Source organism: Stylophora pistillata, chromosome 3 (assembly GCF_964205215.1).
Source record: "Stylophora pistillata chromosome 3, jaStyPist1.2, whole genome shotgun sequence".
Lineage (NCBI taxonomy): Eukaryota > Metazoa > Cnidaria > Anthozoa > Scleractinia > Pocilloporidae > Stylophora > Stylophora pistillata.
The window spans coordinates 48215965-48240398 of record NC_142521.1 but is presented as its reverse complement, the minus strand read 5'-3'; the positions used below and the strand labels follow the sequence as shown (position 1 = coordinate 48240398).

The 24434-nt window shown below is 41.2% G+C and overlaps 2 protein-coding genes and 2 pseudogenes across 2 annotated transcripts; 3 read left to right on the top strand and 1 right to left on the bottom strand.

Moving 5' to 3' along the window:
* Positions 1–3530: 3530 nt before the first annotated feature.
* Positions 3531–10175, top strand: LOC111337555 (uncharacterized). Its single transcript, XM_022943896.2, has 4 exons — positions 3531–4012; positions 7355–7466; positions 8778–9094; positions 9851–10175. Exons 1-4 carry the CDS (start codon positions 3656–3658, stop codon positions 10019–10021), a joined length of 957 nt encoding a protein of 318 aa, XP_022799631.2. The 5' UTR covers positions 3531–3655; the 3' UTR covers positions 10022–10175.
* A 139-nt stretch (positions 10176–10314) lies between these two features.
* LOC148736536 (uncharacterized) lies at positions 10315–13917 on the top strand (annotated as a pseudogene).
* Positions 13918–16096: 2179 nt separating this feature from the next.
* Positions 16097–17203, top strand: LOC111337726 (uncharacterized protein K02A2.6). Its single transcript, XM_022944078.2, has one exon. The coding sequence runs from the start codon at positions 16097–16099 to the stop codon at positions 17201–17203; it is 1107 nt and encodes a 368-aa protein (XP_022799813.2).
* A 3833-nt stretch (positions 17204–21036) lies between these two features.
* Positions 21037–23267, bottom strand: LOC148736535 (uncharacterized; annotated as a pseudogene).
* Positions 23268–24434: the final 1167 nt, after the last annotated feature.

Genomic DNA, 24434 nt, shown 5'->3' with positions numbered 1-24434 from the left:
GTAAGACAACTAGGTTCAAAAACACATTTATCATGGCGAACAGTTTTAATTATTAGTAGCTATCTTAATAATATGTATTTTGGTTTTTGATACTTCTCTTATTGTATTTTATTGTAGACTACACTTTGCAGCTTTTATTGTAGTTATCTTAGAGTAAGAGATAATTTATTCCCATTGTAAAGTAAGTCGTATTTCAGCCGGCCTGGGGGCTGCAATGATTTTACTTCCTAATAAAGCTATCTATCTAAAGCTATCTATCTCATTAGACATAAACAATTGGCTGGGTGAGTCTTAAAATTGGCTAAGGTCCAGATTAGAGGTGATACGTAACCTCATAACTTGAATTTAGTACGTCGAAGATTTGATGGCTGCGGGCTAGGCCAAATGTTTTGTAGTCATTTTTTAGATCATGAGAAGGGAGGGCTCCATGTCAAAAAGTTAACCTTCCCTGAAAGTCATTGGGGTCGTCGTCGTCGTCGCTGTCGTCATCGTCTTCTTCACCTTTGTCATCCTCAACATCATCAGCATCATTATTATTATTATTGTCATTATCATTATTGTCATTACCGTCATTGTTTCTTTTTTCACCATTTGCACAGGTATCTGAAGAAAATGGTGAACAAAACAGGACAAAAGGCAGATACTGCAAGTGGCTCAAGAATAATGAGATCTGAGAATTGAAAGACGAAAACGTCGAGCAGCTATTTGACAGCTTTGAGTTTCTTACAAGAAGGCAAATTTCTATTTTTTTTCTTCTCTGGCCTCTAAGCGAAGTCTCGACCACCAATGGATCAACCAGAGCGATGACGATGAGTAAATCAGCGCAGAAAAGGAAAGTCAGCCACAAGCAATGAGGAATAAAGTGATGACTGAAATTTCTATTCTGCACGCACATCCAATTTTATTCAAGGATTACAGCATTTTTGAACTAGTTAAGAATTTTCAGCTTTCAAAATTTTCAATTAAAATGTTAATTGACATTTGTACTTCGTTTGGACGCGATATTTCGCGGGTAACCGTTAAAAGGAAGAAGCTTTATGTCGATATGATAACAAGCCTTGTCATGGGCTGCCTATGTCAGGAAAATGGGGGATGAATGATTATGTTTTGATGGTCTCTGCAGCTGCTGTTTGTTGTGAATTCTCTGTTACAGTGCTGCTGACATGGTTTCACAACTGTGTTTTTGCCCGAACAAAGAAGTTGAAGTACGTCGGTAGAAGCCCCGAAAGGTTATTTGCTGCCAAGGGCAGTGACAGTTACGAAAAGCTATGTTGACTTTTTTGCGGTTTTGTAAATTTAGTTGTCTCGCCAAAACAACGCAAAGCGAACAGACATTGCGGTAGTTGAAGAGTATTTTTACTTTAGCAGAGAATGTCAAAATAGGTAGAAATAAAGGAAAAATCAGAGCTAAATGGATATTTAGACTTCTTATATCCTTTCTCCGTAATTGTGATTATTTTTACAAATGACGTATGAGCATACACTTGGTGAGGGTACTGCACTTAGGCTAGTTAGGTCATGCATGGCCTCACTTGGTTCACTTAACTCCTAAAAAAACCTCTCAATGAAAACTTTGTTGGTTTTTACAGAAAGCTAGTTAAAAGGCACGGGTATGCACAATACATAGAAAGTTAAACAATGGGCAGAAACTAGACCAGCTAAGTCTAAATCGTATACCGTTACTTGCACCAGTGCACAATCGTACTAGACAGAACGATGGCAGAGTATCTTTGCAAAAGCAAAATTGAAATGGTAAAAGACATTGTCATTTAACAAGAGAAGGTATTCTCCTGTTCTCCTGTTCGATCCGAAGTCATTTTCAAAGGGAATTCTCCCTAACTTTTTAGTCACGCAATCAACATATTGCGTGACTTTATGCTGGTGCCCAGAGTTTACTGCGTCGCGAGAAAACATTTGCCTAAAGCAAACTTTACGTCATTTTGAAGATTATTCCTTCGGAAGTTTACATACGTAATTTAATGGAATTACAAAAAATGGCACATAGTGAAATAATAGGTTTTCTTCATCAACATGTTTTTGTAAATGAAGAGAGCACACTGTTTTTTCGCGTGGCTAAAAGCTACTAAGCAACCAATTCCTACACAACTCACATTTTACAGAAGAAGAAAAGTCTATAAAAGAGCACACGCTGGGTAGATTTCCCTAAACGCAATATCTTTGAAACGCAAAGCGAGCGAAAGTGTTCAATTTTAAACCTTTTATGACCCAATCCATCGATTTCAGACGGTGAAAGTGAAAAATTCATTTATCTCGAAAATAAAAATATATTTGAGAGAAAAAAACTTCACAACCCTTCTTGCCTTACTAAGGGCTACTTGCATGCAATAATCGAGACAATTTGAAGTTTTGACCCTTGCCAAAAAAAATTAATTTTTGTTTGATTTTTGCACGGATCTCCTCTTAAGATGCGAGAAATTCAAATAATATACATCGAAAAAAAGGAATAAACAGAGGTTAGAACTTTGACGTTTTACCTCAGAAAAAAAAGAGGAAAAATATAAAATATTAATGTAATGCATTTATCATTTCAATAAAATTCAAGGTGAAGTTGAGTTTAAGAATTGCTTCCTGTGAGGTTTCATCTAATGATGCAACTGTTGAAATGTTTCATGAGACGCATCACTCTTGTTGCGATTGTTTGAGTAATATATCCCATTCTTCCGTTGAAGCGCTAAAACTGATGCTTGACAAATTATTCGCAAGAGGGAAACCCACTGATATATCATGACAAATCTGTGATGTAAACACGCAAGATTCGAGAAACATTAAAATTTATTTTGCCTCAATATGTTGTTAAAAAATTTCTGAGATTGACGATTACCACAAAATGTGTAGCTCTTTTACCTAAAAAAAAAAATCCAAACAACTCAGAAGGCTTCCTCTTGGAGCTATTTGTTGGTCAAATGTGTTCTGACTGACTTGACAGAAACGAATAAGGATGGCACAGCTCTTCACGCTGTTGTGAACAATGTCAGTATTTACATATCTTATTTTCATGTTTCACTTGGTTTGTCCTGTCTATATGCGTTTTTACATCACCTTACACATGTGAGGATTAAAGTGCAGATTCCATTCCTTAGTCCATGGTGCTAGCTGATCGATATCGGATTGTTGCTCCTGCGGTTTTTTTTTTTCACGTTTGTCGATTCCCGTTATCATCTTAGTGTCATCGGCGAACATTTCCATTGTGTAGGAGATGTTTGATGATAAGTCATTGACGTATGTCCAGAGGAAAGTATGATTAATTTTGCTCCGCATTTCAAAACATTACAAATAATAGTCTTTTTCAGGGATATCGTTACTGTGACACCAAACGATGTAAATTTATTGCTAACTGAAATCGAGCAAGATAAAGAACTATTAAGATAGTTGTTACGAAGAAAGATTTCTCTATTTTATTAATTTTTTATTTTTTGCTGGTTTTCATTCATTGCATGGCTCACTAATTCATAATTTATGAAGTTTTGGTCGTTGCTGTAAACACACATACAAATTAATTTTCACAAAGTTCATTTAAGGTAATCTACATTCAAGTTTGGCGGATTGATTAACAAAAGCTAGCTATTATAAAGGCTGCACGGAAGGCTAAGCAATTTTCTGAGGTTTCCACCCAAATCATCCTTCTTTGTCAGCTATGGCGTTCCTCAGCTTTTTTTTCATTTTGACGCTCACTCTGCTTTCTAACCTCGCTCAAAACGGTCGGTCCTCACAACCTGGCGCTCTTCACCGAGACGAAAACCGACAAATTATGTATGCAAACTTTAGAGCTGCATTCAACAAGCATCTTTCCACAACAGTAATTGCATCTTTCCTAACTAAGAACATATTCACTTGCCCATTCAAATGCATCGCTAAATCTGAGTGTTTCTCGTACAACCTGGCAGCATATCCAGATAATGGTTTCTATCTTTGTGAGTTTTTGGCCACAGACAAATACAGAGCAAGAAAGGATCTTAAATTGAATGCTTCTTTTCACCATTTCAGTCCAATGGTAAGTTGTGGTTCATCTAAATTCACATGATATACTAAGTTCCTGAGACCTAAAGCTCTATTTGCAGCCAGTTTAATCAAAGTAATTTCACTAACACTGGAATACAGGTAAAAGTTTAACGTTCGTATTGAGTACTCAGATGTGTTTTCGATACCTCCTCATAGTAGTCATCGACTATTGCAAAAACCCAACATTAACAGTATTGAGGACTAAGTATTTATCAAGAAACGCGAAAAAAAAAAAGAAAAAATCTTCAATATGATTCAAAAGAAAAGTTGCTGTATCAATTTCTTGAAGAATATGTCCTAGGTGTAGAGCCTCTACGACGAGCATTTAGGTACAGGCAAATCTGTAGCAAGATTTTTGACAAAGAGAAAGAGTAATCTTCAGTATGATTCAAAGGAAAGGCTACTATACCTATTCCATGAGGAATTTGTGTTTGTCATGAAGCCGCTATATACTGTTTATTTTAGTATTGGTAAATCTGCATCAAGATTTTTATTGAATAGTTAAAATTTCAGCATATTAAGTTAACATGTAGCTGTGCCATTTCTTGAAGGTGTTAGGTATAAAGCCATTTCACTTTGCTGTTAATTTGATATACATCAAATGAAGTGAGGTGTAACTTAAGTCTTGCTTCAAAATAAAACTTGCTGCTGTGCATGTATCTTAAGTTCAAAATAATGTGAAGCATTTTAAAGAAAGCACAATTTGGGTTTATTATGTCAGATTAAAAGTTGTTGTTGAGTTTGTAGTATATCCTGGCTAACCTGTGTTACATGCACAAAATATTGATAGAAAGAACCACTTCCTGGAGTTAAGATCCTTGTCTCAAGGACATAGGGATGATGTATTATTTAACAATCTTTGAGAAGTAAGTGCTCTCTTTTGAGATCTTTACTTCCTCATTTTGAAAAAAATAGGTCTTACAATGAGAAACTTTAGTCACCTTAAAGTAAGGACTCTGTTATCCGTTTTACGCAGTATTTATCACTCACTGTTAGTGCATATACATTCCTTGTTTTGAGAACTGATAATTACACTCATTTTGAGTGATATCAATCCTCGTCTTTGGAACTTCCTGTTCCTCACTCCAGGACGCATTTTTAAGAAAAAATCATTACAATTACATTACAAACTTAACAGTGCACTAATAACATACGCATACACAGTGCGAGTTACACCATTGAAGAAACAGCATATCGATTGATTGAACTTATGCTTCAGCTTCTTTCGCTGCAGTTCCCACTTGTGAACCACTGATTCGCGCTTTCGTTTTGAAGCGTTACTGTAGCTTTGAAGGTTTCTGATGTATGGTGGCCGTTTATTTTTGTATTGGTTGCCAGAGGAAGCAAGTCAAACTAAAAAACAAATACAGATTTTTTTAAATATTGAATAACATTTGAGAGTTTAACGAAATTTTAACTTACAATTCGTAGGGCATTCCCTACATCTTTTAGATCTTTTCGTGATCTCTGGCTGACCGTTATTTTGAATATTGGATTTTTCGCGACTTTAAATAAAAAGAGGGGTTGGTCCTCAGACTCCCTGGGACAACGCTCTGGCGCCAAAACTATAAAACACTAAGTGCAAATCAACCACTTTCCAACGTTGATGCAGCTCCAGGAATACCAAACAAGCCTCAAACAAGTCACTTTACGAGCAGTTGGCCGTGAGCGACACTTCAAAATCGGACTATCGGCGAGCATGCAGCGACTCGAGTCGTTTGAGCCCGCAGTTGAGATTACCAAAAGATCAGCGTTTTAAATGTAAAATTTATATTTTCATAAAGTTTCACATGACGATGTTTTGGAGTGTCGGTGGCCTTGCGGTTAAAAGCAATGTGATTAGCGAGATTTACAAGGTGGCGACGTAGGTGGTTCAACTAAAATCTGCGTTTGGCTTAACTTCCTTTCTTTGTTTTCTTTTTTCCTTTTTTGGACACAATAATCATTTTCCTGGATGTATACATTTAAAAATAAAAGTATTGATGCCATAAATGAAATATACGCTGCAAGAGATAAAAGTGTATTCGGAGATTGGGCAAACTTTAATTAATTCACAAATGAAGAACGTATACTTTTTTTACTCTTTCAAGATTATCATTGGCTTCTTTTTCACCCCAACACTATTCTTAGCAGCAAAGGTCACCATTTCGTTTGTTTATCACTCACCAAAAACTATCAAATACATTCAAAAGCCTAAAATAGAAAAAAGTTTATAGGAATCGACTAATCGAGCGAGCGAGCGCCATTCATCACATCATACCTACAACTCACTCTTGCGCACGCGCAATTCACGAGTTGAAATACGATCTAGTCGTAGTTTTGTTTTCAACTGCTCGTTCGCTAGAAATTAAATTTTTTTAACCCTTGTGTGTTATCTACAGGCGGTTTCTTTGTAATGAGTAACATAACCTTGGGTGATTAAGGAGATTTTGGAACATTGTGTAACTGAACTAAGCACGCATTTTGCGGAATTTATTTATTCTAGATTTTATGTGAGCAAATTGTCCTCGATCTGTAGAATTATCTTCCCGAAGAAAAAGATCCTGCATGATGTTAAAGACATCAAAAAAATTTCACAACATTAAGTTAATTCCTCCTACGAGACACGGATCACTGAATGTTCTTTACCGCTTGAACAGAAACTCCCAAAACTCAGGCTCAGCCAAAACAAAATCATTCATGTTGAACCGCAAAAAAATTGTTCCCTCAAAACGACCAAATAAATATAAATCGTAAATTCACAATATATAACCGTGCAAAACTTTCGTGATACGGGTATGCTATATTTACGGACTCAGTAAAAAAGAGATACCAGCGGTCAGAACCTTTTAGCAGATTTTTGTTACAATAAAATTATCACTATACCAACATTAATTATGTTGTACAAGATAACTTTAAAACCAGATTTTCACATTGTGAGCAGGCGCGAACTAGGATTTCTTGCATCACCACTCGTTCATTTATAATCCCATCGTGTTATCCTTACTTATTTTAATCTTTTTAGGGAAAAGCACTTTAGCAGGCGGTTTTGTGCTTATCGTAAGGCTATGGTAAGGACAACCGAGAGTAAAATCCCTAAAAGCTGTGGTTAGCGGACGTAATTCCGGAATCATCATCTCCTTCCAACTGGTACAAGTTAGAAATAGCTGAGGTGATTGGTTCTTTCAAAGGTCCTTAATATCACAGCTAAACCCAGTTAACTGTTCACGTGCACATCGGCAGATGATGTTAATCTACCTGCTTTGCTTTTTGAGGCTTCTAAATAAGTGGTGTTGTTAAGATTTTTTAAAATATTTTAAATTTTCTCTTTTTTTCGTCTCCTTTTACTCGGCAGTCATCATGTGATAGCAGTCCGTGCCAAAATGATGGAACCTGCATTCCTGACTTTGAACAAAACAGTTATCAATGCGACTGTAAAGCAGGATTTACTGGAATTCACTGTGATGGTATATAAGTAGAGTGGAAGTAATGTTTTAACAAGACTTTAGCAATCCTAGGGCTGAGACTTGTTATTGCAGCTTTTGCTTCTTTTTCTTCATTCGTTAACTCGTGAAATCCTTTATCTTTCTAAGAAAGAGGAGAGTCTTCCATCGATTGCTTTACCAGTAGGTTGGCTTTAGTGCCTTAAGGTTATGAGATGGGTCGCCTTGAGAAACTTTTTTAAAAAAAAAGCAACAACACTCAACGTTTGTTAATAGGATAGGAATGATGGTAATTTTGAGCTCGGTAAAGAAATAGAGAAAGATGTTTTTCCTCTTTTCACGAACATGGGACAAAGTAAACAAAAAGAAAATCGAACTCAGGCCTCCGCATTCCGCGCTCCGATGCTCTACCGCTGAGCCATAGGGACTCTATGGCAAGCATGGCCTGTTTTGAAGTTTATGTTTAACACACGACCTGCATACTTATAGGATCGGTGTTAATTACTTAATTAGAAACACACTAGGACTACCTCCCAGTGTGGGTGGGGAGGGGGAAATGTTCAGAAGACGTTACCGAACTTATACGCGCGCGACTCGCGTGCGTGTGCTTTGTGATTACGTAGGTTAAAGTATCGTAAGCAAATCACGCAGACCTTTTTATTTTTGACGTGTGCAAGTTTCTTAGAGAGGAGTTGAAAGTTTTGTTTTTATCGAGTGAGAATTTGTTTGGCGGACGTTGCCGTTTACCGTGAGTTTACAGTTTACCGTGTTGGAACAAACGTGTTCGTTTGATTTCTGTTTCGCTTCCGAACAATCGGTAATGTCGATAGTGACGTGTTTTGCAAATAGAATAAGGAAGATAGTAAGCTTTGAGCCCGGCGAAGAAATGAGAAAGATGTATCTAGCGAAAGATGCATATGCGTCCTGCCTTGCTCACCATGGAGTCTGTGGGTCAGCGGTAGAGCATCAGAGCGCAGAATCCGCAGGTCTGAGTCTCGATTCCTCATGAGGACTCAGAATGTTTTCTTTGCCCCATGCTCATGACAAGACCAAAAACATATTTCTCTAACACTTAACTTTGAAGAAGCAATAACGCTCGGAAAAAGGGCTAAGGTTCGGATCGTTCATTTTTAAAAGCTACCTTCTACGATTTGAATGGTCAACTCAGTTGATAAAACCAAGCTGTCGTGTAATGGGTTGGGTAGTGAAAATAAATCTAATGGCTCTCACGGTATAACTTCAGAGCAATCTTTCTCTTTAAAGTATCACTCGCACAATTAACTGTGTGAAATCGTAGAAAGTCTTCAAAAGTCTGTTTTCTTTACCAATAAAAAGCTTGCAAGTTTGACTTCGAAGATGGCATCATGGGCTGGATGAAGACAGGAACAGCATTCGATAATCAGCCGACTTTTGGCGACAACCCAACAGCTCGTAACAGGGGTGAACCTTCTAATCACCAGGGTGACTGGTGGATTGGTGGATATGAAGATCGGCCGACCGCAGGAACACCGGCTGGACAAATACAAGGAGATGAACCCCAGGGAACTCTGGCCACGCCATCCTTTAATATCACAGGACAATTTATTTCTTTTTTGATTGGAGGAGGCTGCGATATAAATATTGCTCGTGCGGAGTTAATCGTTGACGACAAGGTGAGTATAGGAGCGTAACCATAAATAGTGCCTGTCTGTCTGTTTGTCTGCTTTTTCTCTCTATACATAAAGTTAGAAAATGTTGCTGCAGCAACTCGAATTTGCATTTCTACTTATTATCAGGCAACTGCGAGATGATTTTATAATGTTCTTCTTTCTACTGTCCTACTATTGTCATGTTCCGTTTCTATTCAATAGCCCATTTCCGAATTACCTTTGGCCTCATTTTCAAAACGAGTCTTGGTGCTCATCCTTTCAGATGATAATAAGTTTTCATTCTCAAGCAAATTAAACTCATTTTCACAAGAATGGTTGAGCACCAGGCCTCGTTTTGAAAAAGAGGCCAAGGGTAATTCGGAAATGGGCTATAAGTTCGCAGTTCTGCGTGAGGTTATGCAAGAATTACGTTGCGCCAGTACCTATTTATTTCACCATTATGCCCGTTGTCTTCGTAAGAAAAGTTTCGTTGTTAGCTGACGTCAACTAAGTTAGTCGTTTTGTTAGTTTTTGCTATGGCCGTGTTGCTTTTATTTAAGGCCTGGTTACACCACAAATATGTAAATTCGTTTCTATTTGATTTAGGTTTTTGTCGTTGTTGTTATCATTTGTATTTTCTTGTTTCGATTTTCAGCAAGGTGTGTTGATCTTTATTAGAAAAAAAGGGCCATTTTCAGCTTGTTCTCAAACCTAAGCTCAAATTGATTTCAAGCGTTCTATTTAATTTAGATCAAATGACTAGTCATTGGCTTTTCACAGGTTGTCAGACAAACTACCGGAAGATGTATCGAAACCTTGACTCGAGAGACATGGGACGTACAAGAATTTATTGGAAAGCGTGCTTTCGTAAGGCTGATTGACGGTTCTGGAGGCTGGGCCCACATCAACTTTGATGACCTTAAAGGAGATATAAACTGTGGACAAGAATAAATCGGTGAACTAAGATACTTTCTTAGTTAAAATGTTATTGCACAGTAGCTGGTAATCCTTTAAACGCCGCAAATGAGATAAAAGATACGCAGTTTGCTTTCAGAATAAGAAGTCAATTCACTACAGAAATACATGCAGTGCACTGTTTTCAAGAGATGCGAATGCAAGAAATCTCTACTTTATTATCTTCTGCTCAACAAGCATGAACAAAATAATCGCAGGTAAGGCTAAGTTCACGTGGTAACAGAAGAATTTTTGATCGGCCAGAAATTTCGACAGGCCGGAAATTTCAACCGGACATTCTGTTCACGCGGAACCGTGCAAAAGTTTCGTTCTGTTCAGATGGAACTGATAACCGGATGAAGTTTTTGACATTTGTCAGTGGTATCACCATCTCCTCATGCGCACAACGCAACACGTTCCACCTGATAAAATTTTAAACATGTTATTTTGCTTGGTTACCGCGTATCCACGCAGCCACGCCTTCGCCTTACAAAAATTCCAACGTTTAAAGAGTTCACACTGCGGCAGTCAAATTATTGGATGCACCGACTAAAGACTCGTCCTCTATTTTGGTGTTCAAATTTTTTAACGCTTGGGCGTCCAAACTTTCTTACGTTTGGCGTGGTTCCATGTGAACGCAACGCCTAAACGCACGGATTTTCCGCCGGTCGAAAATACTTCCGGCAGCGCGTCAACGTAACCTAACTGAGTAAGCGGCCGCTCCAAAACTCTGTTGTTTTTGCATATCTTTTGAAAATGCAGCTTAAAAGAAAAAGAAGAGACAATAGGAGAATTTGGATAAAAAAAACTACATTAAAGAATGCTATTCAGTGAATTTGAAAAGTGTTGAAGCCACCAGTAGCTAATTAAATTTCCCACACTCGGCGGGTACCGCGACTTCTCTTAATGAGCTAAGAAAAAAAATTATTAATTTCAAAAGCCGAAGAAAAAGGCATGAAAATGGGCAACTGAGCGATCGACCAGATATTTCGACCAGATATTTCCACGAGATATTTCGACCAGATATTTCAGGCTAGACAACAGCAAAAAATCTTTTTGATTTCTAAACTTGATTTGGTTCATCACGGAATATATAAAGGTAGTGAGCTACTCCGCCAGAGCTAATATCAGTTTTCGAGTGGAACTTAGACACTTCCACATGGAAGCCTAATAACTGTTTTTATTATCCAACTACACTTCGTAGAGTACAAATAACGCCATAGATGAGTACAAATGAGTACAAATACCACGCGGTATTTGTACTGTAGAGTACCGGTTAAATAGGTTTTCTCGCATCGCGCAAGCGAAGAATTAAATTGTAGTTACGAAAAAAAAAATGGCGGACAATTTGAATCATATTTCTGACGACGAAGAGTCAGAATGGCTGGCAAATGTACATCCAAGTTTATTAGATGAGTCGAACGAAGAAAAACAGCTAGACGACCTGGAAATCTCTTCGTTTATTGAAGAAAATAGAAACAGCAACACGACAACGCGCCAATTCCGTTCCGCTTCGCAAACTTCTGAGGGTCCCCAATAGGGTTCTTAAATCCCGCCATCCCGGCCGGAATTTTCCCTCAATCCCTCAATCCCGACGGTTTCTACCGGCTAATCCCGATCCCGGTCATATTTTCTTAATTCCTTACTTCAGCAAAAATGATCCTTGAAGTTCCGTTTCCGACTCCCTCACAGCAGACTCCCTCACAGCAGACTCAAGCACTGACTATTACGTTGAATTAGCTGTATCTCTCTGCACTAAAACGATGATCTAGTTCATTTGTTTTTCATGAATGGTTTTAAACGAGTTTCGTCAGTCAATGAGTTATTTTCATGGTTTTTATAGCTGTTTTTTTTCTTTTTTGTTTCCTTTTTTCTGTTTTGCCTCTTTTGTTCGATAACACCTGCCTTCCGGATCAATTCGATCCCTGAAAAAAAGTGTCTCTCGGAGATGATAGCGATCAATGAAGAGCATTAAAGGGGAACTGAAGCCTAAAAATGAACCATTTTTAAATTGCAGCTTATAGTTCAAATAGCAATGTTCAAGGGTTTTTTTCAGTCTTTGGGCCCAACTTCGCCTCGGAAAAATAGTTTAAAGTGGTATTTTGGCCTCGTAGTACGGCGACTCAGAAAATCGATGTCAGCGGTCATTTTAGCTCGCTCTTACGTCACTGGTGGGGAAGAAAGATAATAAACCCGTACTCTTCCTACAGAAATTTGGTTTGGTTATGGAGTTATCGAAGTTGCGTGACTTGTAATGGGGATTAACTACGAACATGAAATAGCAACAGTTGTTTTCTTAAGTTGGTTCCCCACCACTAGCGCCATAAACGACCGCTGCTGACCTATTTTGAGCCGACGGTCTTACACCCCCAAAAGCGGGAAAAAGGCAACCTCAAATCGAATTTTCTCGTAAAAAACAAGAAGTGAACGAAAATGAATATCGACGCCTTATCTTAATCCTCCAAAGCTGACTAGAAATGAATGCAAACAATATACCAATTTTAGGCTTCAGTTCCCCTTTAAGGGTGCATATCACGACGTGCCACGGCATCTTCACTGTTCACTACCCATATGATAAGTCGAAGTCACCGTGAATCGCAACTCAGAAGACAGTTTGCTCATTCACAATTTTAAGCCATGGCAACGATCATCTGGAAATTCCATAAAATCGAGTACAATTGTGCTCAACAGATGCTGAAACATATAATCTTTTCGACCCCAGTTTAACAGCGCTACATGTTCGGGCCCAAAATGCCGTAATCACCGGTAACCAAAGCGTACTATAAGAGGTTGAAATAAGAGCTTGTATGGATTTCAATTTCGAACGAAAACTATTTCTGTTTTCCTTTGAAAAGCTACGATAAAGTTCGAATCTCTCTAAGTGGTGTCCTCTTTATGTCGCCGAAACGCTTCTGTTAGCCATTTGACCGATTTTGACGCGAATTAAAAAGTACGCGTCACTGTATTGTAGCTTTCAAACGAAAAAACAGAGATAGTTTGAATTTTAAATCCATACAAACTCTTATAGTACGCTTTTGTGACAATTTGTGCTTAGAGTTTTGTTTGTAAGACATGATTGTCGAATCGCGTTAGATAAGGTAATGTCACGCCATGCAGCCACGTGCTGACATCGGACACCGTTAAGGTGTATGAACTTTGCACGTACGAGACATCGGGTTTTTTGTTTTGCTAAGCATGTGCTGCTAGCTGTGGTTTTGATTGCCGAATAAAAGATTTTACAAAGCCTCAACCCCCGCGTCTTACATGGTGGCAGTGGTGACTAATCTCTAGTGTTAGTACCTCAGACGATTGCTGGACTGCAATGGCCTCAGGATTTTCCCTTCCCCGGCCGCCGCCGTTGGACATACACGACCACAGCGCCTCTGAGAAGTGGAAGAAGTTTGAGTTGGCGTGGCGGAATTATGCTTTGGCGACCGAACTCAACAAAAAGGCCGGGCCTGTTCAGGTCACCACTCTACTGACTGTAATTGGGGGAGAAGCAAGAGACGTGTACTCTACGTTTACAGGTTGGGGCGAAGACGAAGACCAGAAGATCGAGCCCGTTCTCCGGAAATTCGCGGATTATTGTGAGCCACGGAGAAATGTCCCGTTCGAACGTTACCGGTTTAACCAGCGAATGCAGGGAGCCGATGAGTCGTACGATCACTACAAGACATATTCTTCGGAAGCTTGCTGAAGGATGTGATTTTAACACGATCACGCCGGATGAAATTCTTAGGGACAGACTAATATTCGGGATTAATGATGGGAAAGTCAGAGAGAGACTTCTGCGAGAGGCAGGACTAACACTCGCGAAAACCGACGAGATCTGCCGAACAGCGGAACGCATGCGGGCGCAAATGAAGATGGTCGGAGAAATCGGAGGTTCCTAAGTGAACGAAATGCGCCGTAACGATCCTGAGCGGGAAACGGAAAAAAAAGTGTTGATGTTGTACTCGCAGAGTACAACATCAATGCAAAGGTCCAGAATGCAAGAGTTGTGGATTCAGACATCTGGAAAATCAGGAATCGTGTCCAGCCCAAGGAAGGGACTGCCACTCCTGCGGAAAAAGGAATCATTTCGCCTCCAAGTGTCGTCAAGAAGTGAAAGTTGTGGATGACTGCGAGCCAGACACAGAGGAAATGTATCAGGCAGACGAAGTGTCAACCGTAAAGCTGGATGACTCACAATTAGTGACACTCGAGCTTGAGTCTGGCAGTTTTATACGTTTCAAGCCAGATACGGGTGCTCAGTGCAACGTTCTCCCCTTGCACATATACAAGAAAGCATCAAAGGATGAGAAGTGAGAAAAGGTTCAAAGAATGGAAATGTCGCTGGTGGCATATGGGAGCTCCAGGGTAAAGGTCATTGGCAGATTACCCCTCCGTGTATGGAGAGATGGTTCATCGTGCTTACTAGACTGCCGTCTTGTGGACAACGATGACATACGACCCATACTTGGCCGCAAGGCGTGCATTGGCATGGGAGTCGTAGTGTATCAGGACAACGATCTCCTAAACAAGCCGGAGACCGGTACTGCTCCAGTGAACGCCGTACAGGCTCAGGACAAAGTGCTATCCAAAGAGGAATTAGTGACAAAATTCCCAAAGGTGTTCACGGAGGGAGTTGGAAACTTAGATGGTGAATACAAAATCAGGCTGGATCCCACGGAGCAACCAGTTCAACATGCTCCGAGGTGGGTTGCAGTGGCATTACGACCGAAACTCAAAGAAACGTTGGATGACCTGGTGACCCAAGAGGTGACAGCTCCTATGACAGAGCCCACAGAGTGGATAAGTTCAATTGCAGTCGCTCCCAAGAGGAATGGTCAGCTCCGAGTGTGCCTTGATCCGAAGGAGCTCAACTGTGCGATACGGCGAGAAAAGTACGAGATGCCGACGATTGAGGACATCGCGACACGTTTGCCCGGGGCTAAGGTATTCACCATGTTAGATGTGCGCAACGTATTTTGGCATGTTAGTCTTGATGAACAATCATCTTACCTCACAACCTTCCAGACACCATTCGGGTGCTATCGTTGGAGACGTATGCCATTTGGGATTTCCTCGGCACCAGAGGTTTTCCAGGGTAAGATGCATGAATTGATAGAAGGGTTGACTGACACTGAGGTAGTGGCGGATGATTTCATAGCGGTAGGCTATGGGGAGACGTATGAGGAGGCGTCGCGTGACCATGACCAAAATCTGTTAGCGTTTCTTGAACGATGCGACGAGCGTAATGTGCGTCTAAATCCAGAGAAGATCAAGCTGCGGCAGTCTGAAGTATTGTTTATTGGCCACGTGGCGTTCGTCAAGGGTCTCCAAGTCGACCCAGCAAAGGTCAGAGCCATGACGGAGATGCCAGTACCTACCGATAAAGCGGCAGTACAGCGACTGTTGGGACTTGCCCAGTACCTCGCAAAGTTCCTCCCACACCTATCAGATATCACCAAGCCTCTACGAGATTTGACACAGAGGGATGAAGATTGGGTATGGGGCAGCACTCATCAAGCAGCCTTTGAGAAACTTAAGGTAGCGGTCACGAAGACCCCGGTGCTGAGATACTACAACTTGAAGGAAGAGATTACGCTCCAGTGTGATGCCTCCCAGTCAGGCCTCGGGGCGACGCTAATGCAGTAGGGACCACCAGTTGCCTATGCATCAAGGGCGCTAATACCAGCGGAAACAAGATATGCTCAAATCGAAAAGGAGCTCCTAGCGATAGTATTTGCATGCGACCGGTTTGATGCGTACGTTTATGGAAGACACCAAGTTACTGTGGAGACCGACCACAAGCCCTTGGAGCCAATCTTCAGCAAACCCTCAGCATCTGCCCCACAGCGTTTGCAGCGGATGCTGATGCGTCTCCAGAAGTATAACCTGCAGGTCAAGTACAAAAAAGGGAAGGAGATGCTGTTTGCTGACACACTCAGCCAAGCATATCTTCCCGAGGTTAACGGAAGCCAGTTCACAAGGGAGCTGGAGGATGTGGATCACCGGGCGGGATTGTCGGTGACCAAGGAACGATGGCAGTAACTGAAACAGGCAGCACCTGATGATCCAGTGCAGCAGATGCTAAGAGGAATCATATTACGGGGGTGGCCTGAATCTAGGGAGGAGGTTCCTGAATGTGCGCGCCCATATTTTGATGTCCGTCACGAGCTGACGTTCCAGGATGAGATGATATTCAAAGGCCAGCAGCTCGTGGTTCCCGCTGCTCTAAGGAGAGAGCTGCTGGAGAAAACACATGCCACGCATGTTGGAATAGAAGGATGCATACGCAGAGCAAGGGACACGCTGTATTGGCCTTGCATGTCAACAGAGATTCGGGAGTACATCACGAAATGTGACATTTGCATGGCACACAGCGAGGGACAAGCAGGGGAGCCCATGATGCAGCACGACTTCATGGCGCGTCCATGGTCGAAAGTGGCTGCTGACCTGTGCGACCTGGACGGACGAACACTACTGGTGGTCAGTGACTACTACAGTAACTACATAGAGGTAGCCCGTTTGAGCTCAACCACGTCGCGAGCAATCATCAAAGAGTTCAAGGCTATATTTGCCAGGTTTGGGATCCCCGATGGCCTGGTAACAGATAATGGGCCACAGTTCAGCGCAGCAGAGTTCTCGGTGTTTGCCAAGACCTGGATGTTTGAACACCGGACTTCGTCAACAAGCTACGCCCAATCTAATGGCAAGGCAGAGGACGCTGTACAGACAATCAAGCGATTGTTGACGAAGTACAAGGCATCCGAAGTGTCCGAATTCCAAGCCCTACTCGACTGGCGGAACACGCCAACTGCTGGAATTGGGACCAGCCCAGCACAGCGTCTGATGGGGCGACGATGCAAGACACTACCTCCAGTCGCTGGATCACTATTGCAGCCAAGGTATTCTACAGAAGAGGAGACGCGCAGGCTCATTGGTGCCAAGGAGCGTCAGCGGCACTACTACGACAGACAGACGAAACCCCTGCCGCCCATTAGAATAGGAGAGCCCATCCATATGCGCTTGCCGGGTGAGAAGACCTGGAGTGCTGGCACTTACACTAGGCTAGCTGGCCCGAGGAGTTATGAGGTCCAGGTGGGAGCAGGAGTCTATAGGAGGAACCGGAAGACATTTGAAGAATGCGGGCACAGCGGGCTCAAATCTAGCTGCAGAGGAAGTAGTTCCTGACGAATTGCCTACGATGGAAGACGGCGCAATGGTGCACGCTCAGCCTGAAGGACCGACCCTAGCTGTTTCGGAGCCCCGAAGGTCGGGACGGGCTGTGAGAACACCAGTGTGGCACCAGGACTATCAAATTGGCGATAACTAGCTCTCACTGAATGACCGCGTGGGTCAGGCTCACTGTTCTAATTGTTTTAAGAAAGGGGAAGATGTGACAATTTGTGCCTAGAGTTTTGTTTGTAAGACGTTACAAGGATCGAATTATTTTTACTGAATCTGTCCCGCAATCCCAGACTTTTCTAGAATTATCTATAATCTGTAATATTCCAGAAACTTTTTTCATGTGACTCAGCACTTTCCAAAAATAGTACAACTTGTAATACGCTATAAATAGTAATTGAAAATTGAAAAATTAAAGGAGACTTACCTGTAAGTTGAAGTTTGATTGGAATTCTATCGAGTCATCAAACTGCACCAAGGGATCACATGAGATAGCTATACGCATGCGCATAACCAGTATTTACAGCCGAATGTGACAGTCTGATCACCATGAAGTAGATTGTATAAGAACTGTAATGTCAATAGCATTACAAATAAATGGGTGGGTAAAATCAAATGTAAGTATGATTTGTTGTCCAAGGGTGGGCATGTGATCCCTTGGTGCAGTTTGATGACTAGATTGAATTCCAATCAAACTTCAACTTACAGGTAAGTCTCGTTTAATTTTTCAATCCTATCTCGTCATCACTGCCTCAGGGATCCCATGAGATTTGAAAGCCAAGACAGTCACATGAGGAACAAACACTGAATGATGAATCACTATAATCAGTTTATTAACTGAAACGTAGTAAGTCAAACAGATTTACATGACAAATATCAACTGAGGGTATAAGTATCTTCCCCACAATAAAAAGCATGAGGAAACGGAGCAATGAGTGATGTAGGTATTACAATCTATGTATCAATTGGAACCTAAAACACCATATGCAGGTGCATGTAACATTAAAGTAATGTTAATAAACATGAATGTTAAATAAAGTTTCTGTCTAGAAGATGTTTCATTAAGGCTAGTAGTACAAAAAAACTATTTGCCAACAAGTCCAATTTCAGGACTAAACAGTCTTGAGAATAGCAGAAGCAAATGTGGAGGATTCCACAGGTTTGTCATAAAACTTATCGAAACATCTCGATGATGACCACCCAGCAGTTTTCAGGATTTCTTGGATTGGAACAGAGGCTGTTTTAGCCTTTAAGTAGCTGCTGCCCGTGTACTGTGTGGCTTAAATATTGTTGTGTCTACCCCAGCAGAGGTCATGACAGTGCGAAGCCACCTAGAAAGAGTCTCTCTGGACACCCGTTTATATGGCTTAGTAAGACTGACAAAAAGTTTAGTTTCCGTACCCCTGAGAGGCTTTGTTCTCTTAAGATATTCTTTTAAGCAAGTACAAACACAAAGGGATGGATTGGCTGGGTATGCTCTCAAAACAACTGTAGGTGCTTTGTAGCCTGGCCTGCTCTGTTTTATATGGGCAGTAAGCAGGAACTCGTAGCCATCAGGAAGTTCTTTCATACAGCCTGGTCCAATATCAAGGATGTGAAGACTCTGTCCTCTTTGTGCAGACACCAGAGCTATCAACATAATCAGCTTGTGGGTCAACATTTTGAGGTCAAGGCCATCCACAGGGCTTTTGGAAGCCAGATAATTTAGCACTGGTTGAACGTCCCAAGTCAAGTGGTACAGTGGAACGGGTGGTGAGCCTTTGTATATGCCTTTCATAAATCTGGAAACAAGTGGGTGGCAACCAATAGTATTCTGATCTTCAGAAAGGGTAATTGCTGATATGGCACTACGAGCAGTGATAATGGTAGTGTACCTCAAGCTCTTCTCATGGAGGCTGACCAAGAAATCCAATACTGAGGTTAAGGGTGGGTTATAGGGATCAGCCTGTCGTTCACGACAAAAGTCAATCCACTGTTTGAGGTTGTGTCTGTCAGAAAGGGACTAAAATTACACCAGTAGCTTGATCCTGTTCTATTTTTTGCAGAAAAGTTGCTATCAGGCTGAAAGGTGGAAAAGCATAAAAATAATGTTCTTTCCATTGCATGAATAATGTATTTACACATTTTGCAGTAGGGTCTGGTTTCCAAGACACATACGTAGGTATTTTAAAATTAAGTTCGGAAGCAAAAAGATCTATTTCAAAAGGGCCCCACATTTCATTAATGTGATCAAACACATCTGGATGTAGAGACCATTCAGTGGAGGTGTGGAATACTCTAGATTCAGAGTCAGCTACTACATTGATGGAGCCTGGTATGTGGCAGGTACTGAGCCAAAGTTCCCGTTCAATACACCACAACCAAATTTGCCGGGCCATGTTGTTGCAATTTGCAGATTGGATACCTCCCATTGCATTGATATAAGCTACTGTAGTAGTGTTATCAGATTGAATCCTAATGTGCGTCTGTCTCACGTGATGACACAGAGACTTGAGACCTAACCAAACTAATTTAGGCTCCAGGTAGTTAATATGAAACCCTTGCTCCTCCAAACTTCAAGGGCCACCAGTTTTCTGTTCCCCATACACTGCCCCCCAGCCCTTAGTTGAGGCATCTGTTGTCAGGGTTATGTCAGGGTTAGGCTGAACAATGTTCTTAAAAGAAGAGTCCACATTATTTATCCACCAAGACAAATCTACTTTGGCATCCTTGGACAAATATAATGGCTCATCATAATTACCCTTGCTAACCTGCAGTGCAAGGACCTTATTCTTTTCTAGATTCCTGTAATACAATTCTCCAAATTGCACTGCAGGTAGACTTGAGACTATCAAAGCCAATAACGTGGGCAGTTTCTCTGATGGTCACCTCAGTTTTGAGTAGTAAATTCTGACAGGCTATACGTACGCGTGCAGCTTTGGTAGGGGAAAGTCTAATTGTCATAAGAATACTGCTAAGTAAGAACCCAAGAAATTCTATTTCTTTTGTGGGAATATAAACTGATTTCAAAGGATGAATTACGAATCCCAGGTTTTGAAATGCGTCAATCGTGTCCTGCACATTCCTCTTACAAGCAGCATAGTCCTATCCTAATAAGAAAGAGTCATCTATGTGCCCCATGCAAAGATGGCCCATTGATCTGATATGAGAGTAAACAGGTTTTAAAATTTTTGTGAACAGCCTGAGGGCACAAGCGAGGCCATTGGGTAGGCATGTGTATTCATAATAACTCCCTTGCCACTCAAATTTTAAATATTTCCTGTCCTCTTTAGCAACAGGGACAGAATAGTATGCGTCCTTTAGGTCAACTGAAGCCATAAAGCACCCCGGACGCATGAGTTTAAGAGCTGTTTGAATAGTGTCCATTTTGAAATAGTGGTACGAGACAAATTCATTAAGAGGTTTGAGATTTAAAATCATTCTGTAGCTGCCATCTTTTTTAGGCCGCACAAATATAGTTGAGAGAAAGTCCCTCTCTACATATTCAGTTTGTTCCAAAACTCCTTTATGGAGAAGTGTAGATATTTCATCACTTATTATCTCCCTTTCACCAAGTGAGAAGTGGATTTGTTTTGGTGGGTGAGGTTGGACGGGGGTATTAGCTTCAAACTCAATATGGTAGTGCTTTATGGCATCAAGTATGACTTGGTCATTTGTCAAAGATTCCCAGAAACCAACATGGTCCTTCAGCTGTCCTTCTGAAAAAATACGGACCATTTGATGCAAATAATCCTCATCTATAAATGATTTAGGATGTGTCCTCCCCTGGTTATCGTTTAATCTTTGTTGTTGGATTGGCTGGGTTTTTTTCGGGGCACTCTTGTGTCCCCAACTGTACCCTAAAAAGGGCGTGTCTGAGATGTTTTCTGGCCAGTAGATGTCCGGTGGTATGGTTTGAAATTTGAGCGTCGAAATTTCTGCCTCCCAGCCTTTAGATAGTTATGGCTGGATGTGGGGGTGTCAGAAGTCCTCTGCATCTGCTAGCCCGCCTTCTTTGCGTTTGCCATATCCTTTGCGATGTTTTGACAATTCATCTCCAAATAGCTTTGTAGAGGGATTGATGTCCTCTTTGCATAACCTTGTGAAAGGGGGGTTGAGGTCGGGCTTGATTAGCTCTCGTCGTTTCATATTAAGTTTATAATTGGCATTAGCCACAAGGGCAATGCTGTCCATGACCTGGTCCAGGACCTGACGGACGTTAGTGAGTTTGCCAGTTTGAAGGTCTTTTACCAACTGGTCCCCAAAATCGACATGGATGATAAACTCTGAACAAGCAATTCTTGCACCTTCTGAAAAGCAAGGTCAACTGTTCTGCTCCTCCTGGGAAGCAGATCCCAAACCTCCTCGTTAACTGTTGTAGTACACAGGAACTTACAGTTTTCTGGTGGAGGGTATTTATCAACTCTTTCCTTCACCGTTTCTGGTGAAAGACCTCCAGAAGCCATATTATCAATTAGACTGGCAACCTTCTCTGTTATGGCAGGAGATTTATCGTTGGTCTGTGCAAATGCCTGAGTCAGGCTTTCGAGGACATCATTCTGCTTTTCTGAGTCAGAGCCAGCAGATTCTTTCACCACGCAAGAGTCACTCGGGTCGAGCACATTATTTAACGTGGCAGTAATATTTAGTTGTTTATTGCTCATGTTTGAGTCTTCCTTTTCTGCCTCCTCGTCTGATTCAGGACGAAGGAGGATGTCGTCTTTAAGACTGGTGAGCGTCGTTGTCTGCTTTTCTGAAGCTTTGGTCAATTGTGCCAAAGTATCGTTAAGTCCTCTGAGGATCGCCGCCATGGTGTTCTGTGAAGGTTGGTCTACAGCATCGTTCGAGCGCTGAATATCGGGTTCCAAACCTGGTGTAGTCATTCTAGGTGTTTTCTACCCAGTGATCTTATTGCAGACCTGATATTAAGAAACTTGAAGGTAAAAATTGAAGATTTTCTTCGTATAAGTAGTCACCGTGCTAAACTGATTTGCGCGCGAAAAGCACCGGTTATGCGCATGCGTCTAGCTATCTCATGGGATCCCTGGGGCAGTGATGACGGGATAGAATTCTATATAACTAAAGTAAATGTATAAAAGCTGGCTTGTGAGAAGTACAAAAGAGATTTGCCCGAGGGCTTACCCTCGTGGCTTGCTGACTGAACTTGTGGAAGCTATGATGTGACAAGGCTATGACCTTTTGACCTTGCGATATCCGGAGGGAAGAAAGAGATGAAAAAGACGATAGTCGAGAGAGGAAGAAGATAGAGAATACAGAGTTTACTATGGAGTCCTCCGGAAGAGTTTGTGTACAAGGAAAGAATGCGATAAATCAAGAAAGCCAAGCGCTGTGGTCTTCAGTCGGCGGAAGTTGGAATTGGAGGTTGATCAAGACGATGAATACCTCTACGGCATAAAGGATTGTAAGCCTGCTTTATGAACTGCTTAACTTAATCTCTAGCCTAAGTAGATTAAACAGTGTAAAATAATTAAATAATAGTTGAAATGGGTAACTGCTTGTTGCTACACTTTTGTTGCGTGCCATATATCGTACTCGGGAGTCTATTTTTATGTATGCTTTGTTAGCGGACATTTGTTGGTCATTCGTGCACGTAACAGACATGATTATCGAATCGCGTTACATAAGGTAATGTCATGCCATGCACCCACTTGCTGACATCGGACACCGTTAAGGTATATGAACTTTATGGCGCGTTTTTAGTGTCAAAATTCAAAACCTCGTGTCAGACTTGCTATTTTTCTATTCAAAATTCTTGTTTGACAATTCAGATACGCTATTTGTCTACTGAAACATCCATTGTTTCAATTCAAAGCAATATTTCTTCGATTCAGTCATGCTGTTTTTCTATTCAAAGGTGCAATCCTTTGTTTTAAAAATGTTTTTCTACTACCCAAACATTCAGTCGTCTAATTCAAACATGCTATTGTGCATTTCAAATTTTCAATCTCGCAATTCAAAATAGTCAGTTCCGCAAGTAAAAATGCTATCCTTCTATTCCAATATGCAATTCTTTACCGCAAACCTGCTACTCGTCAACTCAAATACACTATTCGCCAGTTCAAACAGGCTTTTTGTCGACCGAAACACTCAACCTTCATTTTGAAACAATCGTTTTGCAATTCAAACACTCTACTCTTCAATTCAAACCGGCAATTCTTCCATTCCAAAGCTTAATCTTTTAGGTCACATCTGCTGTTCGACTATGGAGACATCCAGTTGTTTAATTTGGTAACCCTATTCATGACTTAAAATATTCGAACTCCTTTTCCAAACATTCAATTATTCAATGTGAACATGATACTCGTCATTTCCAATACGCAATCCTTCAATTCAAACATTCAAACCTTCAACGCAAACACGCTGTCCTTCGTCGTCACCTGGAAACTAGCCCGGCCACGCTTGTGTATTGGGAAGAAAGGCGAGGAAAGAAAGAACACGACCCTTATAGCAGGAACGGTGGAACTGTGGAACGGTAGATTGGCGGAAATCATTCATCCCTACGACATTGGCTCATTCATCCCTACGACGATAACGCGCGTGACCAAAATTAAGTGTTATTTTTTTTTTCTTTTGCTGAGTGGTATGAATAATAATGAACTATTATACATGAAAGATAGCAGCGTTTTCGCGTTGTAAACCTGTTTAGTTACCGTTAGTTATGCTAAATTTGCCACTTCCAGAAAAGATCGCCCTCGAAACGGCGACTTGCACATTTGCATGACCTCGGGATCGTCCACCGTGATATAAAGCCTGCCTGTATACTGGTCTCCAACCAGCATCATTGCACTTTAAAAGACAGCAAACTAGACGAATTAGTGAAATAGCCTCTTTTTTTTCCACAAAGTATATTTCTTCCGCTGATATGTAAGCCGTAAATCTAATAGTAGGATGGTGATGTTTTGGACACCTGGTCACGAAGAAATTCTTCAAATTCTTCTTGAAGGCTTTCTTTTGCTAAATTTCTTTCGTCTTTTCACGCCATGTGAAATTCCCACGGGCGTGACTCCCTGCAAACCTCTCTTCACCAAGTGTTACTCAAGGCCCAAAACTTATTCGTGGATGAAGAAACGCTCGTAACGAGGGCTTGCTCTCACGTTAGTCAAAGTTTGGAACTGGGGCTGAGCGTTGTTATATTTTGAGACGCCTGAAAACGTGCCTGAAATGTTCTCAGATTTACAAGCGTTTCAGATATTTTTGTTTCATTAAATAAACGCAGACGTCACCAGCAAACGTATGT

What these genes read in the sequence shown, in the direction of transcription:
- LOC111337555 (XM_022943896.2), top strand. Translation starts at nt 3,656, where the DNA reads ATGGCGTTCCTCAGCTTTTTTTTCATTTTGACGCTCACTCTGCTTTCT. An exon ending in TACTGGAATTCACTGTGATG is followed by an intron (nt 7,467 to 8,777) that starts GTATATAAGTAG and finishes ACCAATAAAAAG; the next exon opens with CTTGCAAGTTTGACTTCGAA. An exon ending in AGTTAATCGTTGACGACAAG is followed by an intron (nt 9,095 to 9,850) that starts GTGAGTATAGGA and finishes GGCTTTTCACAG; the next exon opens with GTTGTCAGACAAACTACCGG.
- LOC111337726 (XM_022944078.2), top strand. Translation starts at nt 16,097, where the DNA reads ATGCTAAGAGGAATCATATTACGGGGGTGGCCTGAATCTAGGGAGGAG.